This window comes from Dendropsophus ebraccatus, chromosome 9, assembly GCF_027789765.1.
Source record: "Dendropsophus ebraccatus isolate aDenEbr1 chromosome 9, aDenEbr1.pat, whole genome shotgun sequence".
In the NCBI taxonomy this organism is placed as follows: domain Eukaryota; kingdom Metazoa; phylum Chordata; class Amphibia; order Anura; family Hylidae; genus Dendropsophus; species Dendropsophus ebraccatus.
The window spans coordinates 34,974,933-34,994,767 of NC_091462.1; the positions used below are offsets into that span (position 1 = coordinate 34,974,933).

The following is a 19,835-nucleotide window of genomic DNA, read 5'->3' on the forward strand; positions in this document are numbered from 1 at the left end:
CCTTGAAATAAATGAATATACACTGCACCGGTAATATACAACAAGCCTAGGGACAGGTTATAGTTGTTTCTTTATTTCCTATTAGCAGCTGCACCTGACATTGTAGCTTATACCAGTGAAGTGAATGAGAGGAGCTGCAATACCAGGTACAGCCACTACCTATTGTATGGCACTGTGCCTGAGAGAAAAAGAAAAAAAATCCCAGATGTCCATTTAATAAATGCATTATGGAAGTACTACAAGTCTCAGAATAGCCTGCATGAGGAAGTACCACAAGTCCCAGGATATCCTGTAAATAAATACAATGTGGAACATTCAGCTACCAAAAGCCCAACATAGTCAACAAGTAAATTACAGCGCAGTGCAGCACAGAGGTACTACAAATGCAATGCTGGTGTGTGTGTGTGTGTGTGTGTGTGTGTGTATATATATATATATATTTATATATTTATTAAGAAGGATGGTGACACCTGTCGCCTGTGCCCAGGCTTGTTGTATATTACCGGTGCAGTGTATATTCATTTATTTCTAGGAAAGGCTGGGACTTGTAGTGTCCCATTACACCAGTGTGCCTGTATTCACATGCTGTGCTGGATATATAATCCATTACACAACTCTATAGACAAATAAAACCACAGTTAGAGGAATATAGATCAATAGATGCAAAGTATTTTTATTTTTGTTTCTTTTCTTTAAGCAGCATAACATGGAACCTATGTATATTGAGTGTCCTTTTTTTGTTAAAGCGAAGGTTGTGATAATGAACTACAATTGGACCAGAAGAGAACATGTCCCCAGTATGACTGTGTGATGCTATGTTGCAGTGTTAGTAACATTGTATATGCTGCATTTAATACTTAAAAAAATATATATTTAAAAAATCCATCATACTGCTCAGTAGATGGAAAACAATCTCCTTCCTTACATACATTGCTCATTCCTTCCCTCCATGTTACTATGACAACGCTGATACAACTTCACAGTACAGATCAGGTGACTGATGACATCACAATGCTATGAGAAAGCATTATGATGTCATCATAGAACCTATGTGACAGGATGCATTGGAGTCACTCTGTAGTTTGCAGTCGGTGAAAGAGGATAGGACTACAGAGACTTCTGGTGCGTTTATCGCTGTATAACTGGTGCTTGGGATAGGAGATGGCAGAGTCTTCAGGTAATGGCTTCATATTGAAGGAGCTTTATTTTTCTAAATAGATATTGTATTTCTGTAGCTGGGAAATGTATTTAATGTCTGTATTTTCCTTTCTTGACAGTGATCGGGAATTTGGGGTTGGAGATTCCCATAAAAAATGATGGAGGCCATATCAGTGAGTAGTTATTATCACAATGACGTTCATGCTATACAAATATATATTCCTAATAGTAATAAATAACATATAATAATGCCTGTCTTTGCTTATTACCAGGCGGAGGTCTCATTGGTGGGATTGTTGGGCTGATTGCGGCCGTTGTTGTCATCATTTTCTGGTAAGTTCCTGCTGGTTATATTCAGTGATAGTTATGGGATCTCTACTACAAAGCCGTATGGGAAGCCTTGAGGGGGATGGGAAAGGAAAGATTTAGGAATTTTGGCAATTCCAGCGTAATATAGATATAATATAGATTATCTCGCTCTATACTCAGGGGAACAGAGCTAACATGTAGTTTACTATCAGAACTATAGGGGGCGCAACATCTATTGCAGCCAGGCCCAGGCTATATACACATAATAGGGGGAGGGGTGATATATGAATAGGTAAATGAATTGTGATATCTTCATAAGTTTATGTAAGAATTTTACTTTGTTTCACAGTGCTATATATTGGTGTCGGCGCAGACGTCGCCACCAGCGGCCAGAAATGGCTGATCTAGAGGAAGTGGTCGTCCTTATACCAGGTAATAATTACTATACCATAAAGGGGGAGGGGGGTCTAGGATCTAGATTGTAAATGGTGGCCATACACTTGTATTATAGAGAGGTGTATAGCTGTCATTTACCTCATATACTGTTATTTTTGGAATTGGACAATGGAGGGTCCCTACTTTTACCCTTTAAATCTGTAACTAGAATACTGAGTGCGGTGTATAGCGGCCTGTATTCTGTCTATGGAGCAGCAGGTATAGCTTATCATAACACATGCAGATTCTGATGTCTTTCCTTTTACATTGCAGATGTTCCAGATATGATTAATATATCAAAGGACAAACCACATGAGGAGGAAGAGACCATGGGCAAGGAAGAAGTCCCTCAGCATCATAACATCATAACAGTCCTGAAAAGGACCACAGAGCACTTAACTAAAAAAAGTAAAATAGTCGATGCTCATGGAAGGATTCGGGACCCTGTGCCCATTACCCTCAAGGAGAAAAAGCAAGAAATATTTAGAAAAAAACCACTCCTGAGATTCCGCTACTGGCTAAAAAGGAGGAGAGAAAAGTCAAGGACCAGAAGTCAAATAAAAAGAGAACGGGAGGAAAAAACCAAGAATGTCAATCTGTGGCTGAACAGGAGGCGAGAGCGCATCAGGAAAACACAGGACAAAAGCCTCAAGATGCGCAAGAGGAGGTCCTTGCTGTGCTGTGGATGAGACCAGTACACCAGCCATGGTCTTATAATATGCCTGATACATGTATATACAATCAAATAAACCCCATACATGTAAATCCTGATGACTTCTTGCCACTTCTTTTCCTATCACACCCTTTGGGTTAGATCACTGACATACCTAAATTTATTACCGTTGTACTATTCTCGAGTGATCAGCATGTGTCGTCTGCTACCATATAAAATAGGGCGCCAATGATCCTATTTGTCTGTTACAGGTTATGCCCAGCATGTAGGCAGCACCAGATTAGGGTAATTAAGGCCCACCAGGGAATTTGATTCTAGTGGCGCACCCTGCATACACCAGGTATAACCACATTACATCCAACATTACTCTAGCAACTTTGCACAGTTCTGTGTATGTGTAGAGTGATGCCAGCTCACTGCTAGATAGTCAGATTAGGCCACCGGACGACACTCCAGTGGGCCCCCGCCTCCCGCACCCTTGGCGGCTGTCCCCCCAGACAGTGATACAGCTGCTGTTATCACCTGATTGGGCCCCAGCATCGGACTTGGCCACCGGAAAATCCCTCTACTCTGCCGGCAATGCTGGCATCTGACTGGGCCCTTCACTTTCCAAGTCATATGTCAACGTTCAAGCTCTGACTCCCAGGACCGGTCCGACCCACGTCTCCTCCTTGGAACTGTATGTGCTTGCGCTCCTAATGAGCTTGTACAGTTTCTCCTGGGCCAACACTGAGACTGACACAGCAAGAAGTAGGAACCATTGGATCCCCACTGTGTCAATCATTCTTGTGGCCAGAGGCAGCATTATGCCTCCGACCACAAGAGGCTGCACTTTGTATCGGCATACGTTACACATGAGTGACATGCCGACATCACTCAGGCGCTGGCCTTGCAGAACAGGAAGGAAGAGGCTGGTGAACTGCCACAGCCTGGACCAGGTGAGTATTGTTTTTTTTTCTATTTTTACTTACAGATGGGGATAATTGCCTCTGCAGTGTGGCTCACAGACATTTTTTTTAGAGGTGGGGGGTGCTGCTAACTACTGGAGGGTAAATACCAACAACCTACATGTGGGATATTACCTACTGGGGAGGGTTACTACCGGTGGGGGTTACCTACAGTGAATGGCTACATGAGGGAAACTACATATTGGGGGGCCAAAGAGATGTCTAAGTACTATATGGATGCACAGAGGGGGGCTAACTAATATATGGGCACAGGGAAGGCCTAATACATATATAGAGGCAAAGAGGGGCCTGACTACGATATGGGGGTGCAAAGAAGGCCTAACTACTATATAGAGGCACAGAGGAGCCGGGTCACTATATGTGGGAATTCAGGGGTCCTATCTTCTGTATGGAGGCACAGAGGGACTTTACTATATAAGGGCACAGATAGGGGGCACTTTTACTATGTGAGGGCATAGAGGGGTCCTAAACGAAACCCAACATACAGGAACAACATTCTTACAATAGGAAGAAGTCATTTTGAACAGCAGAACAAAGTAACAAGATAACTAAACAGATTCTCTGTCGTTGCTGTGGAAGAGTACTACTTCTTACACTATCATGTCTGCAAGCACATACTTATTCGTATAGGAGTCGTACTTACTGTTCACTCATCTCTAATCGTCACCTAAGTCAACCCCTATGTATAAGATTATGCCTCTGCTACCCCATTTTCCATATTTTATGTGTGTGGTACCGGTGACTGTGTGTCTTTCTGCTCCTCTAGTTATTATTGGTGAATTGGCCTGTGATCAGCGTCACAGCAGAGAGAAGCCGGCCAGTAGTGAAGAAGCACATGCCAAGCTAGACCTCCGCACAGACATAGAAAGAGCCTGAGTACAGTGAGTAAGACTGGCTGTGCTGTAGGTCACCTGTATCTCCTCTGACATTATAAAACATGAGTGCACCTCCAGTTGTATAGGAAAAATATTATATAATTTTCTTTATAATTTAAATGGCCCATACTTGATCTAAGCAGTAGCATGGATTCCGGGTTATAAGACATCCCGCTCTGCCTTTAAGTGTCCGATGTCAGAGAAATATAAATAGCACATGATTAAATGCTAATTGTCTTATAAAAATCGAAAGAAAACAACATCATTTCTATATACTTGAAGGTTCGTCTTTGTAAATCCTAAATTTGCACATTTATGACATGCTTTGGTGAATGTAAACACAATCTATTACACAACGGTGGTGGTCATGCATTATTTCCGTATTGTGGGCCTCTCCAGTCCGACCCTGGACACCACTATAGTCACTGACTGGATCAGCCGCTTCGTGACATGGCAGCTGGAGGAGCCGGGACTGTGATGTACACACAACCCATCCAAAAATTACTTGTAGGGACTGTGGGAGAGACCCAAGAGTGGTGCTATGAGGACTGGTAAGTATACTTTCTTCATTATCTTCCCACACCCCTTGTCTCCCTGTTTTTTCTTAGTTTCACAAGACTTCTCCTTTAAGGGCCAATGTGCTGCACTGTCTGAATTGGAGGGCGCTCGCACCCCCGCTCTTGCCGCTCTCCGCTCAAAAAAGAATTGACGTGTCAATTCTTTGAGCGGAGAGGGGAGGAAGAGAAGTCGCCTGTGCCCTCCCATTCAGACACTGTAGGACACTGAGCATGGCGGGATTCTACGGCGGAGAGCTCTGCCGTGGAATCCTGCTGTATTTGCTCAGTGTGAACTGGGCCTACAGGGAATCTGTCAGCTGTAATTCATGTTCCAAACTGCTGACACTGTTAGATAATGTTAAGTCAAGAAGACACATGGTACCTAAATATATTTGTCTGTGCTTCCATAGCTTAGAAAATGCTTTTATTCTCTGATACAAAGAGTCAAAGAGGCTTCTCTAAAAGGGGTTATCCAGCGCTACAAAAACATGGCCACTTTCTTCCAGAGACAGCCCCACTCTTGTCTCCAGCTTGGGCGGGGTTTTGCTGCTCAGTTCCATTGAAGTGAATGAAGCTTAATTGCAAACCTGAACTGGAGACAAGAGTTGTGTTGTCTGTGAAAGAAAGTGGCCATGTTTTTGTAGCACTGGATAACCCCTTTAACTCCTGAATAGCTACAACTGGAATGTCCCCTCCCTCCCTGCTTAATTGACACACCTGGAAGCTAAGGTTTAGATATGGGAGGGGGTGTTATAAATGAGTGCACATAAGGTGTACATATATATTATAAACAATACATCTGCATATCATACACAGATATAAAGTCCGACAGATATAGAGTCGAGGGATTCTCCGGCGGCCAAGTCCGACCCTGGGGCCCAGTCAGGTGTTGACAGCAGCTGTATCACTGTCTGGGGGTCCAGCCATCCTGCTCCCTCCATCCTGCCTGTATGCTCCAGGACACACAGTGCAGTTTTTGATGCGTTTGGTTTAGTCAGCAGGGAGGAGAAGCAGGTGTCCATTCTACTTATTTCTCATTCCTGATTGTAGCTACAGGAACTGCAGGTGTGATATCCCTTTAACCCCTTTAACTCCTGAATAGCTACAACGGGAATGTGTCCTCCCTTCCTGCTTAATTGACACACCTGGAAGCTAAGGTTTAGATATGGGAGGGGGTGTTATAAATGAGTGCACATAAGGTGTACATATATATTATAAACAATACATCGGCATATCATACACAGATATAAAGAATGCACATTACCTATATGCATACATAGTACACACACATACACAATGCGTCCTTACACACATCATATACAGATATAAAGAAATGCAAATCACATATATGCATAGATAATACATACATACAGACTCAGTCAGATGCCAGCATTGACGCAGTGGCAGGCCAGCAGAGTCGAGAGATTCTCCGGTGGCCGACGCTGGGTCCCAGTCAGGTGTTGACAGCAGCTGTATCACTGTCTGGGGTTCCAGCCATCCTGCTCCCTCCATCCTGCCTGTATACTGCAGGACACACAGTGCAGTTTTTGATGTTTTTGGTTTAGTCAGCAGGGAGGAGAAGCACGTGTCCATTCTACTTATTTCTCATTCCTGATTGTAGCTACAGGAACTGCAGGTGTGATATCAACTTGAAAGGTGACCAGGCTATGGCCGCCTCTGAACACATGTTTATTCTTGCCTTGTACTTAACCCTTTGAGGACCAGGCCCAAAATGACCCAGTGGACCGCGCAAATTTTGATCTTAGTGTTTTCGTTTTTTCCTCCTCCCCTTCTAAGAGCTCTAGCACTCTCAGTTTTCTATCTACAGGCCATGTAAGTGCTTGTTTTTTACAGGAATAGTTGTACTGTGTAATGGCGTCATTCATTTTACCATAACATGTATGATGGAATTCCAAATATATTATTTATGAAGATATAAATAGGTGAAATCGTAAATAAGAATGCAATATGGTAACGTTTGGGGGGTTCCTGTGTCTACGTAATGCACTATATGGTAACAGCGACATGACACTATTATTCTATAGGTCAGCCCGAACACAACCACATGCAGGTTACACAGATTCTCTAATGTTATATATGTATTTTTTTTTATGAAATCCTTTTTTTTGGCAATTAAATATTAATAAAATGGGCCTATTGTGACGCTTATAACGGTTTTATTTTTTCACCTACGGGGCTGCATGGGGTGTCATTTTTTCTGACATGATCTCTAGTTTTTATTAATACCATATTTGTGAAGATCGGACGTTTTGATCACTTTTTATTGATTTTTTTAAATATATAATGTAACATAAAATCGGTAATCCGTGCACTTTTTTCCCTCTTTTCGTGTACGCCGTTTACCGTTCGCAATGACGCTTGTTATATTTTAATAGATCGGACAATTACGCACGCTACGGTATATTATATGTTTATCTATTTATTTATTTTTATATGTTTTATTTATATAATGGGAAAGGGTGGTGATTTAGACTTTTATTGGGGGAGGGGTTTTTGGGTAGTGTGTTAGTGATTTTAACTTTTTTTTTTACACTTTTGAAGTCCCTTTGGGGGACTTTTAGATACAGTACTTTGATTTATACACTGATGATTGCTATGCCATAGGCATAGCATTGATCAGTGTTATCGGCGATCTGCTCATTGAGCCTGCCTGTGCAGGCTTAGTGCAGCAGATCGCCGATCGGACCGCACGGAGGCAGGTGAGAGACCTCCGGCGGTCCGTTTCAACGATCGGGATCCCCGCAGTCACACTGCGGGGGTCCCGATCGGTAAGTGACAGAGGACTCCCCCTGTCACTTACACTTAAACACCGCGGTCGCACCGCGATCGCGGCGTTTAAGGGGTTAATGACACGCGGCAGCGCGATCGCTGCAGCGTGTCATTACCGGTGAGGTCCCGGCTGCTGTTTGCAGCCGGCCCCCACCTGCTATGAAGCGCGCTCCGCTCCGGAGCGTGCTTCATAGCGGGAGAAACACCCAGGACGTAAGGTTACGTCATGGGTCGTCTGGGGACAGACTTCGATGACGTAACCCTACGTCCAGGGTCGTCTAGGGGTTAATACAATATAGGAATAATGTACCTGTTTTATTTTTTGTTTTTTTTATAACATATCTTTATTGATTTTCAAACATCCTTTCCAATACCATTAACAAGCACCTGGTACCGGACAAAAGGAGTAAGTAAAACAAACACATTCACGTTGCCTAAACATCATAATCTCAATACATATTACTACACTTTACAACCAACCTACCCCACCCCCCACCGGAGGAAAAAAATCATCATCAAAAAAATAAATACGTTATTCCACTATGCCCCTGCTATTTAGTTTCTATTCAACCATTTTTCCCTTAACCTTCTATGTCTCTCAAAAACCTTGGGAGAAGCCTTCCTTGCAGTAATCTCCTCGTACTTACAAATATGGTCTGTAAGGCCAATCCATTCCTGGACAGATGGAGCACCAGCTCCCAGCCATGAGCGGGAGATGAGAACCTTGGCTACCCAATGGCGGATTATAATGTAGGCGGTTTGGGCGGCCGCCCGGGGCCCGAGGCTCCGGGGAGGCCCATGCCTTGCCGCCCACATTATAATGCCGCCCGGGAGGCCCCCTCGCCACTGCACTCTTGTGACCGCAAGCATTGTTTCGCTTGCGGTCACAAGAGTCTCCGGCTGCCTCCGTCTGATGCCGGGGGTGTCCGGTCCTCTCCCCGGCAGCGCGCGCATCACACAGCTCCTAGTGCCGCCTGGGGCCCTGTCTTCCGGTACTGGGAGCGCACGTACCGGAAGTCAGGGCCCAGGCGGCACTAGGAGCCATGGCAGCCGCGCATCAGACGGAGGCAGCCGGAGAGAGGATCGACGGGGGAACGCAGGGTAGGTGAGTTATATTTTGTTATTTTTGTGTTATTTACTCACTGGGGGGCATCTATAAAGGGGGGAAAGGGGGGGCAGCTATAAAGGGGGGGGAAAGAGGGGGGCCATCTATAAAGGGAGGGGGGAGAGGGGGACCATCTATAAGGGAGGGGGGAGAGGGGGACCATCTATAAGGGGGGAAGAGGGGGACCAGCTATAAAGGGGGGGGAGAGGGGGACCATCTATAAGGGGGGAAAGAGGGGGACCATCTATAAGGGGGGAAGAGGGGGGCCATCTATAAGGGGGGGAAGAGGGGGACCATCTATAAGGGGGGAAAGGAGGACCAGCTATAAGGGGGGAGAGGGAAGAGGGGGACCAGCTATAAGGGGGGGAGAGGGAAGAGGGGGACCAGCTATAAGGGGGGAAAGGAGGACCAGCTATAAGGGGGGAAAGAGGGGGACCAGCTATAAGGGGGGAGAGGGAAGAGGGGGACCATCTATAGAGGGGGAAAGAGGGGGACCAGCTATAAAGAGGGAAAGAGGGGGACCATCTATAGAGGGGGAAAGAGGGGGACCATCTATAAGGGGGGAAGAGGGGGGCCATCTATAAGGGGGGAAAGGAGGACCAGCTATAAGGGGGGAGAGGAAAGAGGGGGACCAGCTATAAGGGGGGAAAGGAGGACCAGCTATAAGGGGGGAAAGGAGGACCAGCTATAAGGGGGGAAAGAGGGGGACCAGCTATAAGGGGGGAGAAGGAAGAGGGGGACCATCTATAGAGGGGGAAAGAGGGGGACCAGCTATAAAGAGGGAAAGAGGGGGACCATCTATAAGGGGGGAAAGAGGGGGACCATCTATAGAGGGGGAAAGAGGGGGACCATCTATAAGGGGGGAAAGAGGGGGACCATCTATAGAGGGGGGAAGAGGGGGACCATCTATAAGGGGGGAAAGAGGGGGACCATCTATAGAGGGGGAAAGACGGGGACCATCTATAAGGGGGGAAGAGGGGGACCATCTATAAGGGGGGAAAGAGGGGGACCATCTATAAGGGGGGAAAGAGGGGGACCATCTATAAGAGGGGGGAAAGAGGGGGGACCATCTATAGAGGCGGAAAGAGGGAGACCATCTATAAAGGGGGACTATCTCCTATAGGATTAGCACCCTCCTCTCCTGACATCCTCTGTGCTGCTGGGACCTCCCCTATAGATCAACACCCTCCTCTCCTGACATCCTCTGTGCTGCTCGGTCCTCTCCTATAAGATCAGCACCATCCTCTGTGCTGCTGTGACCTTGGGGGGGGCAACATCAGGGGACCAGGTGAGGTGGCGATATGTTTATTGGGGGCAGTGGAGGTGGGGTGGGCAATGCTTACTGGGGGTAGCAGCAAGGGACCAAACATTATGTTTATTGGGGCCAGCAGGGAGGGAAGGCAGGCAGTGTTTATTGGGGACAGTGGGGGGTGGGGGGGGGACGCAGTAGCAGATTATAATGTGGGCGAATTGACTGGGGGGGGGGGGCCCAGGTTGGGTGGACAGCCCGGGGCACAGGGTACATTTAATCCGCCACTGTGGCTACCGCCCACATTCTGTTAATTAAAGAGCCCACTCTGCCATCGCTAGAGTAGCCTCCCAGCAGATTTACCCAAGTACAGTCCTGAATCTTCACCAAAACTGAATTCTCCACAAACTCCCTAATTTCCTTCCAGAATTCCTGTACACGGGGGCATTCCCATATCATATGCACAAAATCGGCATTCTCAAACTCACACTTTGGACAATTGGAACTCTCCCACCACCCGTTAGTGTATAATTTCTGCGAAGAAAAATACACTCTATATAGGATCTTTAGCTGAATCAGTCTATACGAAGGGTTAACAGATGCTGTTTTAATGTTGTACAGTATCCTTTCCCAATTAGCTGCTGAAATATCACCAATTCTCAACTCCCACTTCTGTCTCATCTTGTCCAGGAATGGATGCTTGATCTCTCTCAACAAACTCTTGTATAGAATGGCCAACACTCTCTTCCCTCCTACCGGAGATTTCAAATAATCCACTATAGGATGAGAACCCAGATGTTGTTTTTTTTAAATGAAATATGGAGGGAGAAGAGGTTAATGCTGCACTGGGTTTACCATAAGCAGATATGAAATAAACAGCAGCAGGAGGGATAACTGCAAGGAAGTGGTCACACTAAACACTGAGATGGGCGAAGCCCTGATTTACCTTTCATGGACAGTGTAAATCCTCTGGAGCAGTGCTTCTCAATTACAGTCCTCATGGCCCACCAACAGGTCATGGAGTTAGGATATACCGTACGAAGGACACCTGTGATAGAACCTGAGTTTAATTATATCATCTGTGAAATACTAAGGAAGTCCTCAGAACATGACCTGTCGGTGGCCATGAGGACTGGAGTTGAGAAGCACTCCTTTGGAGGATGGAGACAGGCTCACAGCTGGCAATACACAGTCCAGGCTCTCTCCTACACAAAGCACTAGCTAGGCCCTGCCCCCAATTACTAGGGCTAGGAGAATATAGGGAATTGAGAAAGACTTAAAGGGAACCAATCACTAAGATTTAGTGTTCTGAGGTAAAATAATAATGTTATAAAGCACCATATAAGCTGATTGATTGCCATTGTCTCTGTCTTCCCAAAAACTTTTATTCCTCCCTGTACTGTATGCAAATTAGCGCTAACTAGTCATGTGGGTGGCGTCTCTCCCTGAACTAGCCACAGCTCCCGGGCTGTAGTCACTCCCCTCTGTCATGTATTCCCGCCTCACTGGGTATAATTCATAGAACAGGAGCCTGCTATATCATTCAAAAGATGCCCAAAGAGGCGAGTTCCATCACAAAGGGGAGTGACTACAGCCCAGGAACCGTGACTAGCTCAGGGTGAGACGCCACCTACATTACTACCTTGTTTCCCCGAAAATAAGACAGTGCCTTAAATTATTTTTGTTCCCAAAGAGGCACTTTGAGATACATATACTTGGTATCGACGCGTCCGTAACGACCCAGTCTATTAACCTGTTACATTAATTAGCCCGCCCGATTAACGTCACAAAATACATAAAAAACAAATCAAAATTACATTTTTTTAAAAAAAAAAATATAAAAAAGCTATCAAAACGTCACATGTTCAAACGTCAAAATCCCTTACTTAACTCCATTGGCGAAAAAAATAAAATATTATAGTATATTATAGTATAAATGCCATAAACCATAACAAAATCTATATAAAAAGTATATCATTGTAATCGTACCGACCTGATGAGTAATAATAACATATGATATGTAACGTATAGTAAACGGTGTACAAAAAATGGTGAAAAAAAAATGGCTAAATAAAAAAAGGCCCCAAAATTCAACAGGTCTTTGTCATGTCTGCGGCCTGTGGTTGAGTCAGGTGACGCACTGCGGCCACATATGGGGGATTTCTAGAAACATTGGAATAAGGGGAATAAATAGTGAGTGGTATTTTTCAGTTAGTATTTGCTGTGTAAGATACAAAAATAGATAAAATTGAATATCTGCCAAAAAAATGAAATTTTAAAATTTCCCCTCCCCTGGATTAAAATAGAATATCTGCCAAAAAAAATAAATTTTAAAATTTCCCCTCCAACTTGCTTAAACTTCTTCTAACATCGTAACAAGTAAAAGGACATTCACCAAATGATGTCACCATAAAGTAGACATGTTTTAGATGTTACAGTAATAATTAGTTTATGTGGCATTTGGCAAGAAATGTAAATTTTTCAAATTTTTGCTCAAATGTGTTTTTTTTTTTTACAAAAAAACTATTGAGTGTATCAACCAAAGTATACCACTAACATAAAGAGGAATATGTCACGAAAAAACAATCTCAGAATAACAGTGATAATTAAAAGCACCGCAGAGTTACTACATAAAGAGAGACAGGTCAGATTGGTAAAATAGGCCCTGGGCATTAAGGCCAAAACAGGCTGCGGAGGCAAGGGGTTAAAGACCATTTATGAGTGAGTTGATAAAGGACTAGATTTGTTCCGAATGTTCCAAAAAAATTTGTATGTGAGTTGGACTACAGAGTGAAGGAACGCAGGCAAGTACTCAGTACCTTGTATCTTAAAGGGGAACTCCGGATAAGAAAAACTTTTTTTCTATTAAAAGTACATTAAAATTTATATAGATGTGTCTATACAATGTATTACTGTATCTGTACAGTTCTGCCACACTGGTAGCTGATAGAAATCCAGGAAATGAAAAAAAAATGGCCCCTGTGCCAATTCACATTGTCTCCTGCTCCTTCTGCTATCCCACCTTAGGAGACAAATCTTCCATGCCTCTGTCTCACATTGTGTGTGTTTGCTGAGGACAGGCTAATGATGCAGACAGGGGGCAGGGCGTGATCTTACTGGAGGCTTGGCTGGATCCCCCATTCCCCTGACTGATTCACCAGGTGCAGCACTAATTTTACTGATTGAATGGGTGGGGGACTGTGATGATCAGCTGAGGGAAAGCATTGCATTCTGGGAAATGCTATACCAGGAAGGAAAAAAACTGAGCAAAAACCCCACAAACAAATGGATTTTTGGTAGTTTCAAAACTGGGATAGACAGGTAAGTAATGCGATATGCTTCTGCAGAAGTTTCATTTTTTTAACCTCTACCTGGAGTTCCCCTTTAAATGCATTGAACCATTAAAAAGTCACTGTCGTTATAACTTTTAAAATCTAAATCAACAGTACATGTGATATACAGTAAGTTTGCAATTTACATTCAAAGCTGAACTTACCAGAAATCCAGGTCCAGTGTCCTGAAGGCATATTTTCTGACTTGAGCTGGTTAAAAAAAGAGACTTAACACAGGAATTCCGGCCAGTACAGAGGGTCCCGGCTCAATGTGTCCATCAATCACATGACAACCTTCTCACTGTGAGCGCTCAGATGACCTGGGATACACAGGATTTCCTGTTTTCTGACTTTCCTGTTTTTTGAGAAAAAAAGTCAGAAAACAGGAAGTGCCGTGTTTTCTATGATAACAAAAAAATAAATAATGAATGTAAATTGCAAACTTGCTTTATATCACACCTTTACCGTCTATTTAGATTTTGAAAGTTATACCGACAGTGACACTTTAAACTATTCGTTGCCGAGGTGAACATACCTTTTAAGTGATATGTATACAGTATCAGTGCTTCATTATCATACATTTTGTATTGCTAATGTCTATATTTCACTAAGGCTACAATTACATTTGCCATTTTTATGGTGTTTTCATAAGGAAGAAGTCCTTCCTTTATATTTCCCCTTCCTTTTTAATCCACTTTTGTCTTTCACCCACCAAACTTGTTGAGGACCTGTGGCTTATTAATCTCCAAATACAAAGTCTTTTTGGATTTCTAGAAACAAAATATAAGACAGCGCTCCATAGCGTAATTGAGACAGGGCTGAAGTGGTGAAAGTAAGCACATAGAACTCTCACCTGGGTAGGTTGTGCTGGTGTAAGGCACAACTCTTACTGATAGCATGTGAATGAACCGCAGCCACTCCCGACTAATCCCCACAGGGATTAAAGACAGTCAGTATCCTTCTCCACTCCAAGGCGGGTAAAACAGGCGCAGGTCCAAGGGGTAATAGTGATATAAAATATCATAAAATTTATTAAAAGAATTATGCCAGCGACACAACGCGTTTAGAGACCGATCCGGTCTCTTTATCAAGTGTCTAAGTGTCATTAGACACTTGATAAAGAGACCGGACCGGTCTCAAAACGCGTTGTAATTCTTTTAATAAATTTTAAGATATTTTATATCACTATTACCCCTTGGACCTGCGCCTGTTTTACCAGCCTTGGAGTGGAGGAGGATACAGACTTTTTGGATTTCTGGCAGCATGTAGATGTATTAATATTATTTTTTAGTGATGAGCGAATACTGTTCGATCGAATAGATATTCGATCGAATAGTAAGGTATTCCATCGTATCGAATAGTTCTCCGAATATTCGATGAGCGTTCAAATCCCCCTTCACCCCTGTTTTTTCCCTGTTTTTTTAGCCAATCAACATGCAGGGAGGCTGCCACAGCCCCTTGGTGTACGTAGCATAGAGAGAAACGAGAATAACAATGATTGGATGGCATAGTCACATGACCCAATAACATATATACGTGTGTTCATCCAGTGTTACGTGCTGCTACATCATACATAAATACAAAGGGTAGTGCAAGCACTCTGCTCACCAAGTGCTTTGAGCTGCTGATACATGCTAGACTGTTCGATCTGAAAAAAAGAGTAGTACGTGTGTTCATCCAGTGCTATGTGCTGCTACGTCATACATAAATACACAGGCTGGTACAAGCAGGCTGCTGTGCTACTATAAGGCTCTCTGTTTACCAAGTGCTACGTGCTACATAATACAGCCGTCCAGCTTTACCTATAAAATATTCATAGACCCTTTAATAACCAGGTAATTTACCTGTATAACATCGACTTGTGACTTTATTACCAGCGATTTTGGGGTGTTAGATGCTTCCCCTGCTGTCCCAGTTGCATTCCAGTGGTGTTGGCATCATTTCCTGAGGTGCCATTGCGGACTTGGTTTACCTCCAAGTGGTCGAATAGATGTTTTTCCATTAACGAATACTTGTTCCCATAGACTTTAATAGGATCAAGTATTCGATCAAATAGTCGAATATCGGGTAGATATTCGAACAAATATCGAATATTCGAATATTTCACTATTCGCTCATCACTGTTATTTTTATGATTTTGAGGGTCTTCAATGATTGGAGTGATTGTGCGACTTCTAAAGCACAATGGGGATTTGGAATAAATAGGCTGGGTTCACAAATGTCTGTTGATCCAGAGCCCCCCTGGATGATAATGTTGTTTGCATCATGTTAGATGCATTGCGCTTGGTTTACCATCTAGTGGTCCATGGGTGAATTGGGTAATGAACAGAAATCGTGCCTGGGGGGTTCCCAATGACGCTGAGGGTGAGGAGGATGAAAGGAGAGGCGTCGCAGACTTGGGGCACAGACATTCTAGTCCACACCAGTATGACAGTGCTGTAAGTTTAAAAGATAATTTTGTGCTCTAAACAAAGCACCGCCACATTTTAAAAGACTTGACTGATAAGGATTTACTCTCTTAAAATGGATAATAATAAAGGTTTGGTGGGGTGGGGTGAGTTGGTGGATACAGAGTCGCTTTAAACCCTATCCAGACAAAATTTCTTTAGGCGGCAATGGCATCATAAATGCAGTCATATTTGGGTTTTTTTTAAACAGAAGGTAGCAGGAGGGTGCGAGAACAGACGAAAAAGGATGATGATCCAGCGCCACAAAGTTCAAGTCAGACAGTTTGTTCTGGGTGATGGTTGCTGTTGTCAGACACCTTCCTCGTGTCCAGAAGATCATGAATTATGGACCTAACTCTCTCTCTGGAAATGTTCAGAAAAATTTTTTAATTTCCACAATCATGTCATGAGTGTCGTGTATGATTTCTGGAATTGTCACCTGGAGGACTCCCTGAACACTCTTTATCGTGTTGAAATGGCCATTTTTTTTCATTTTTGAAGCCAAATTTTTGTCTTTGGCTGACATCTCTTTCAAAAACAGGAACACTATCGCTGTACTGCTCTTCCTTTGAAGTAAAATCTACCGCAGACTCTGCAATGTTGTCTTAAAATGTGCATAACATCAGAATGTGAGATCATGCTTAAATTTACATACAAAGTATTACAATAATTGAGCTTTTAAATTGTATAAGTTCCATTGATGTGAAGAAAAAATTTAAATTACCAAGAACTTAAAGCAACTCTGTACTCACAATCTGACCCCTGCAGATTCGGTACCATTCACCCTAATGATAGCACATACCCGCAGCGGGATTGACATCCCGCTGTGAGTATGAGCGTTAACCCCCTGATGCCCGCAGCCCCGCCGCTTCCCCGCCTCCTGCAGCTCCGCCGCTGCCCCCATCAGCCCCGGCGCCCGCATCCCCAATCGCCGCCCGCATGCCCGATTATCCCCGCAGCCAGGATGCATCCCCGATCGCTGCCCGCCCGCATCCCCATCATCCCTGCAGCCCGCACGCATCCCCCATCATCCCCGCAGCCCGCCCGCATCATCCCAGCAGCTGCGCCGAGGAGCAGGTAATGTATGCTCTCGGCGGCGGGCTGCGGGCGGCGATCGGGGATGCGTGCCGGCTGCGGGGATGGTCGGGAATGCGGATCCGCAGCGGTTCTCGCTCCGAATTCGCAGAAGTGAGATCCGCTGTGGATCCGGTAGGTGTGAAGGCACCCTTAAACTGTCAGCTGTAATTCACGTTCCAAACTGCTGACACTGTTAGATAGCTGATAAGGAGACACATGGTACCTTTCATATATCTGTCTGTGCCTGCAGAACATAGAAAAATGCTTGTATTCTCCAGTGCAAATTGTCTAAATGGCGTTCCAAGGCCTCTGCAGGCTGGAATGCCTCTTTACTCCACTCCACTCCCATCCTTATGCCTATTTAAAGAGAACCAATCATGGATTAAAATAAAAAAAAAAAAATTCCCCTAATTAGATGTATTTAATTATTTTATTAATAATTGGACAGGAAGCTCCCGTCATGCAGAGCGGCAAGGCCGGGCGCCGCCATCTCGATTACGTCACTTGCGTTCCACCGCTGGAACGCAAGAGACTAAATCAAGATGGCGGCGTCCGACCATGCTACAGCGGCGGACCAAAGCATCAGGTAAAGTATAAGTCATAAATAGACAAAATGAAGATACAGATCTGTATCTTATACTTTACCTGATCCTCTTGTTCGGTGCATGAAGGCCGGGCGCCGCCATCTTGATTACGTCACTTGCGTACCAGTGGTGGAACAAAGTAGCGTAATCAAGATGGCGGCGCCGGCCTTCCTGCACCGAATAAGAGGATCAGGTAAAGTATAAGATACAGACTTCCTTTGCAGTCTGTATCTTCATAAATAGACTTCATAAAGATACAGACTGCCTTTGCAGTCTGTATCTTATACTTTACCTGCTCCTTTCTTCCGGTGCATTAATGCCGGCCGCCGCCATCTTGATGACGTCAATTGCGTTCCAGCGGTGTGTTCCAGCGTGACGTCATCAAGATGGCGGCGCCCGGCATTACTGCACAGAAGAGGAGAAATTAGGTAAAGAATAAGATACAGACTGCAAAGGCAGTCTGTATCTTCATAGATAGACTTAGGGAGAGAGGACCTTTGATAATAGGGATAGTAAATTTTAGGTGATTGGTTCTCTTTAATTGGGCTGAACCCTGACTGTCTGTCATGCAGGGAATGGAGGGGAGTGAGGAGATGTTACAGCCCTCAACTTGGGAAACCTACTTTCTGACAGCTTGTCAAGAGAATAAAAAACATTTTTCTACATTATGAAAGCACAGATAGATATATGAAAGGTAAAGTTTGTCTCCTTGGCCTAACAGCTATCTAATAGTGTCAGCAGTTTGCTCCCTGTATTGAAAGTGACAGACTCACTTTAATTCTGTGTCTCAGCAATGCTGGCTATAGTGGGATAGAGATTCACACTGTGCACCCATCATAACAGCCCCAAATCATCAAGAGTCAGATGATTTTGGCAGGACTGACGTCTGTCTTGCGTGTATGGTGGCCTTTCATCTATTCTGTGTGTGTGTGGGGGGGGGGGGGGGTTAAGAAGGATCATACGCTGGACCCCATTGTCATTACTGGTGATAGTCCTTTCAGTCAGATCTCACTGATCACACAGTCTCATTACTGGTGATAGTCCCATCTGTGGGATCCCACTGATCACTCTGTCTCTTTTGTGGGAAAACCTTGAGCTGATACTTTAATACCCTATGTAATACATTCCGCCCAAGAATACATCAGTTTAAGTTGTGTAAATTAGATAGATAGATCATAAAGAATAGGGGCTTGTATCTACCCTCAAGGGTTTTATGTTGTAATCTACTGAGAAAAACAATGTTCAATATGCCTTTGGCAGGAACACACATACAGTATATATATAGCACGTTCTATAAAAATGTCTATGTCTATGTCGTTCTATAGAAAAAAAAATCTTACTTGCATTAACTTCAAGCTAAATTAAATGCAAAACTGCTAAACTATATGAGGAAATTCTTCTTTTAGATAGAAGATTGATATAAGATGGCAGCTGTCACTGATCGAGACAAGATAGAGCGTGTTGCTACATTGGTTCATAGTCTTGGTGAGAATATCATCAACATTTTCCCATGACCTCAGCTCACTATTTCCAGGAATGTGGACAAGTAGCAACCATGTACCATGAGTGATGTACATGATTTTCATTTCGAAGATCTTCAATTAGTTTTGTATTAAATGAAGGTGAAGGAGAAATAGAGGAAACAGCAAAAACGACTTCTCCCCTATGACTCCATTGATTTATCACATTCCCTCGTAACTGCATTTAAGTTAGATTTACTTGTGTAAGTATTAAGTCTTGTAAAGCATAACTTTGTGGACACACTCTGAGCCTATACTACTGCACAGTCTTCCTAAAGAGATAGTCCATTCGTTAACACTAATCTCTTATTCAAAGTAGATGGTCCGAGCATGGGGTCCCAGGTCGCCTATTGGCTGCTCCTGTAGACAGTGGATTGAGTGTCATTGCACATGCGTTACTGCCACTCCATTCCCGTTCTTAAGATCACAAGATTTCAGCAATTGGACCCCAAATAATCATACACTATCCTCTGATTTTCTGGGATAGGGTATAATAAAAAATAATATTTATTTGTATAGCACCAACAGATTCCGCAGACAATCTTTTTAAAAGGGGCTGCCGAAATAAGGAAAACCCCATATCCTGCATTACTGCTGTTCTGATCTCTTCCCCAGTCCTCTCTTCTTCTTCTTCTTCTTCTTCTTCTTCTTCTTCTTACTCTTCTTCCTGTTCCCAATGATGTAACAACCCTGTGAGAAATGCCTGTTTAGTCAAACAATGGCGGCAGTGGTAACTTGCCTTAGCCATTGACTGGT

General features: G+C 43.9%; 1 protein-coding gene across 2 annotated transcripts; it reads left to right on the forward strand.

Moving 5' to 3' along the window:
• Positions 1-839: 839 nt before the first annotated feature.
• Positions 840-2,650, forward strand: LOC138802025 (uncharacterized). Of its 2 annotated transcripts, XM_069985154.1 has the most exons (5): positions 840-1,177; positions 1,278-1,331; positions 1,431-1,491; positions 1,817-1,899; positions 2,176-2,650. In XM_069985154.1, exons 1-5 carry the CDS (start codon positions 1,162-1,164, stop codon positions 2,589-2,591), a joined length of 630 nt encoding a protein of 209 aa, XP_069841255.1. In that variant the 5' UTR covers positions 840-1,161; the 3' UTR covers positions 2,592-2,650. The 2 variants fall into 2 exon arrangements, with proteins under 2 accessions (XP_069841255.1, XP_069841256.1); XM_069985155.1 differs by lacking the exon at positions 1,278-1,331.
• The last annotated feature ends 17,185 nt before the right edge of the window (positions 2,651-19,835 follow it).